General features: G+C 49.8%; 1 protein-coding gene across 1 annotated transcript in view; it reads right to left on the reverse strand.

Moving 5' to 3' along the window:
- Positions 1-425: 425 nt before the first annotated feature.
- nisch (nischarin) overlaps positions 426-2,937 on the reverse strand; it is a 20,565-nt gene continuing 18,053 nt past the window's right edge. The window contains exons 20-21 of the mRNA XM_008299093.1: positions 592-776; positions 426-505 (exon numbers count right to left, since the gene is read on the reverse strand). Of these exons, the coding sequence (XP_008297315.1) occupies positions 438-505; positions 592-776 (253 nt within the window). The 3' untranslated portion in view covers positions 426-437. The remainder of the gene's footprint in view (positions 506-591; positions 777-2,937) is intronic.

Below are 2,937 nucleotides of genomic sequence, written 5' to 3' on the forward strand. Positions count from 1 at the left end.
CCAGAACCACATCCAGGGTACCAATGATTGTTTCTATGACTCTGTGTCATAGACATTAAACTGGTACCACTATGAGACATCCCATAACACTGATGCTACCAGCTGCTGACAGAGGACATGAACAGAACCAGGTCCAGTGTTCAGACTGAGACACCTGGATGGATGTAGAACTGATCTGGTATCAGGTTCTACCAGAACCCAGATGCGTTCTTCCTCCTAAATGTCATGTGTCTGTCTGCTGTACTGATGAAGTTCTGAGGCTCAGTGATCAATCTGGACCCTTCTCTGTGGGCTTCAAGGACCTGGAACTCTGGAACATTCACAGTCTGAAGGTAGAACTCTGGTCAGTAGATAAAGGTTCTGCAGATCCAGAACCAGATGTTCTGAGGAGGTTCTGGTTGGTTTTAAATGAACAATCCATCAGCCTGATCAGAAAGTTACCTGCTGCAGCTGTTGGACCTCCTGCTGCTGGAACAACAGCTCTGATCTCTGCACCTGTAACGCCCTGACGACAAACAGCAGAAACAGCGAGTTAAAACCAGCTCTGAGCCTCCTCGGTTGGACCTTCTGAAACAGAGGGTTGCCGTTCACCTGCCGACGGGTGACCCTGCTGGTGGCAGGTCCTGCAGGCTCGGGGCAGAGCCACCACCTTCAGCCCCTCCAGAGAGGCTCTCCGCTGGCTCAGATCCACCAGGAAGGAGCTCCTGTCCTGGGCCAGAGGGAAGAGCAGCAGCAGCTTCTGCTCAGCCAGCAGCAGCTCCACACAGTGACGCCTCCTGGAGGGTTGACCACAGGTTTACAAAGGAACTGGAAGAAGAGTCAAAGTGATGGATCTGCAGGAGCTACAGACTGGCTCACTGTGAGTCCATCAGTCTAATCCTCTCTACAGCTGATGGTGGAACATCTTCCTACAGCTGATGGNTCTACCTGTCTGGTTCCTACCTGTCAGTTCTCCTACCTGTCGGTGTTGTTACCTGAGTGATGTGTCAGCGTGGAGGCGGAGTCCTCCAGCAGGAAGTAGATGTAGTCGGTAGACAGCAGCAGACAGCAGGTGAGTTCAGCTTCTGGAGATCTATAAAGAACCACCGACAGCCACAGAACCTGCTTCAGCTCCTCCGACTCTGACTGGTTTAAAAACAAAGAAGAAGAAACATCTGAGCGGAGACACCTGCTGGAGGTTCTTCTGCCTCAGTGAGAGAACAGACTTGGTTAGAGCTCCATCACAGCTCAAACGTCATCACCTGAAGGTCCAGTTCATCTAAAGAAGCCCAGTAAGACGAGAACATCCCTGCTTGTGTTCTATTGTGAGTTCAGTAACAGAGCTGCAGGACTTTATGTTGCAGAGAAACATGAACCTCAGCGAGTGAAAACACGTCTCCTCAGTTAAACAGGAAGTTTGTCCTACCAGAGCGATGAATCTGTGGAAGTAGTTCAGCAGCTGCTGCCCTCCGAGCCCAGCCAGGAGCTTCAGTCCAGGGGAGAGACCCGGCAGGAGGTGAGGGGACGGATGGTTCTCCTCCACCTGGAGCCGGGAGGAGTCCCAGCTGAGGAGAACATCTCAACATCAGCAGCACGACAGAGCAAGACCAAAGACACCTGTGAAGGTCAGTGGGTCGATTCTCAGCTTCGGATTGAACAAGACTTCCACTCAATAAAAACTACATTCTGTGACTTCAGCATCTTCAGTGTGAACACGTTCTGGTTTCTGTCGTCCTCTGTGACAGAAAACTGAAGATCTTTGGACCACCACTCAGTGACCTCAGCGGGTTTGAGTTCTGGTGTCAACTCCTGTGTTTTCTATGGGCCAGGAAGTGATGCTGCAGAAACAATCAAGTTGTCTTCATGTCAGGTTTACATGCTCAGTGTCCAGTCTGACTGTATTACAGAACTGTTCTCCTCAGAGTGGACCCTGTCTACAGACGGTTCTGGTAGGTTCTGGAGGTGAAACGGATCTTCCATTATCTAGAACTGGTTCTGACCAACCACCATCACACATGCTGATATGAGCCTGGAAAGTTTACCCAGAATGCACTTTGTAAACCAGAACCACATCCAGGGTACCAATGATTGTTTCTATGACTCTGTGTCATAGACATTAAACTGGTACCACTATGAGACATCCCATAACACTGNGTAGTGTCTGTTACCTGTGCAGGTGTAGTGTCGGTTACCTGAGCAGGTGTAGTGTCTGTTACCTGTGCAGGTGTAGTGTCGGTTACCTGAGCAAGTGTAGTGTCTGTTATCTGAGCAGGTGTAGTGTCTGTTACCTGAGCAGGTGTAGTGTCGGTTACCTGTGCAGGTGCTGGTGAACTGGGAGTAGAAGTCCTGGTCGGAGGGTTCTGGAGGAGGAAGCTGCTGCTGCAGACTGAGCGCCGCCATCAGCTCCTGCAGGAAGACGCTGGTCCCGTAGCTGTCCCTGCTGAGGCAGCAGACGACGTGTTCGGCTGATCCACCTGAACACAGTCAACAGAAGGATACAGTCATCACTGATATGTGACACAAAACTAACACAAAATCCTGTAGAACAACCAACATGTGACTCAAAATGAAGACAAAAAGACATGAGGCAACCAGATTGTTGGAAGTACAAACGGTGGTTTCTAGTTTCTTTTATTTTTTCCTAAAATAAATAAATAAATTGCGTCATTTTTGAGTCCATACTGAGTAAAATGAGAGTCTGACGGCTGAATCTTGTCCAGACTCTGAGTCAGTGGACCCACCTACGACTCTGAAGTACTGGTCGAACAGACCCACGTTGACGGCCAGCAGCTCAGACAGCCTGATGGACAGACAGCAGACCAGGATGGACTCTGGATCTCCACCATCGGACACGTCCAGCACTGACGAGTTCAGTCAGAGCACAATAATACAGAGTTCAGTTAAGCCCAACGGCTACAGACACATTTATACCTGTTGCTGTTTCTACCTGTCTGGTTC

This window comes from Stegastes partitus, unplaced genomic scaffold, assembly GCF_000690725.1.
Source record: "Stegastes partitus isolate 25-593 unplaced genomic scaffold, Stegastes_partitus-1.0.2 Scaffold1380, whole genome shotgun sequence".
Classification (NCBI taxonomy): domain Eukaryota; kingdom Metazoa; phylum Chordata; class Actinopteri; family Pomacentridae; genus Stegastes; species Stegastes partitus.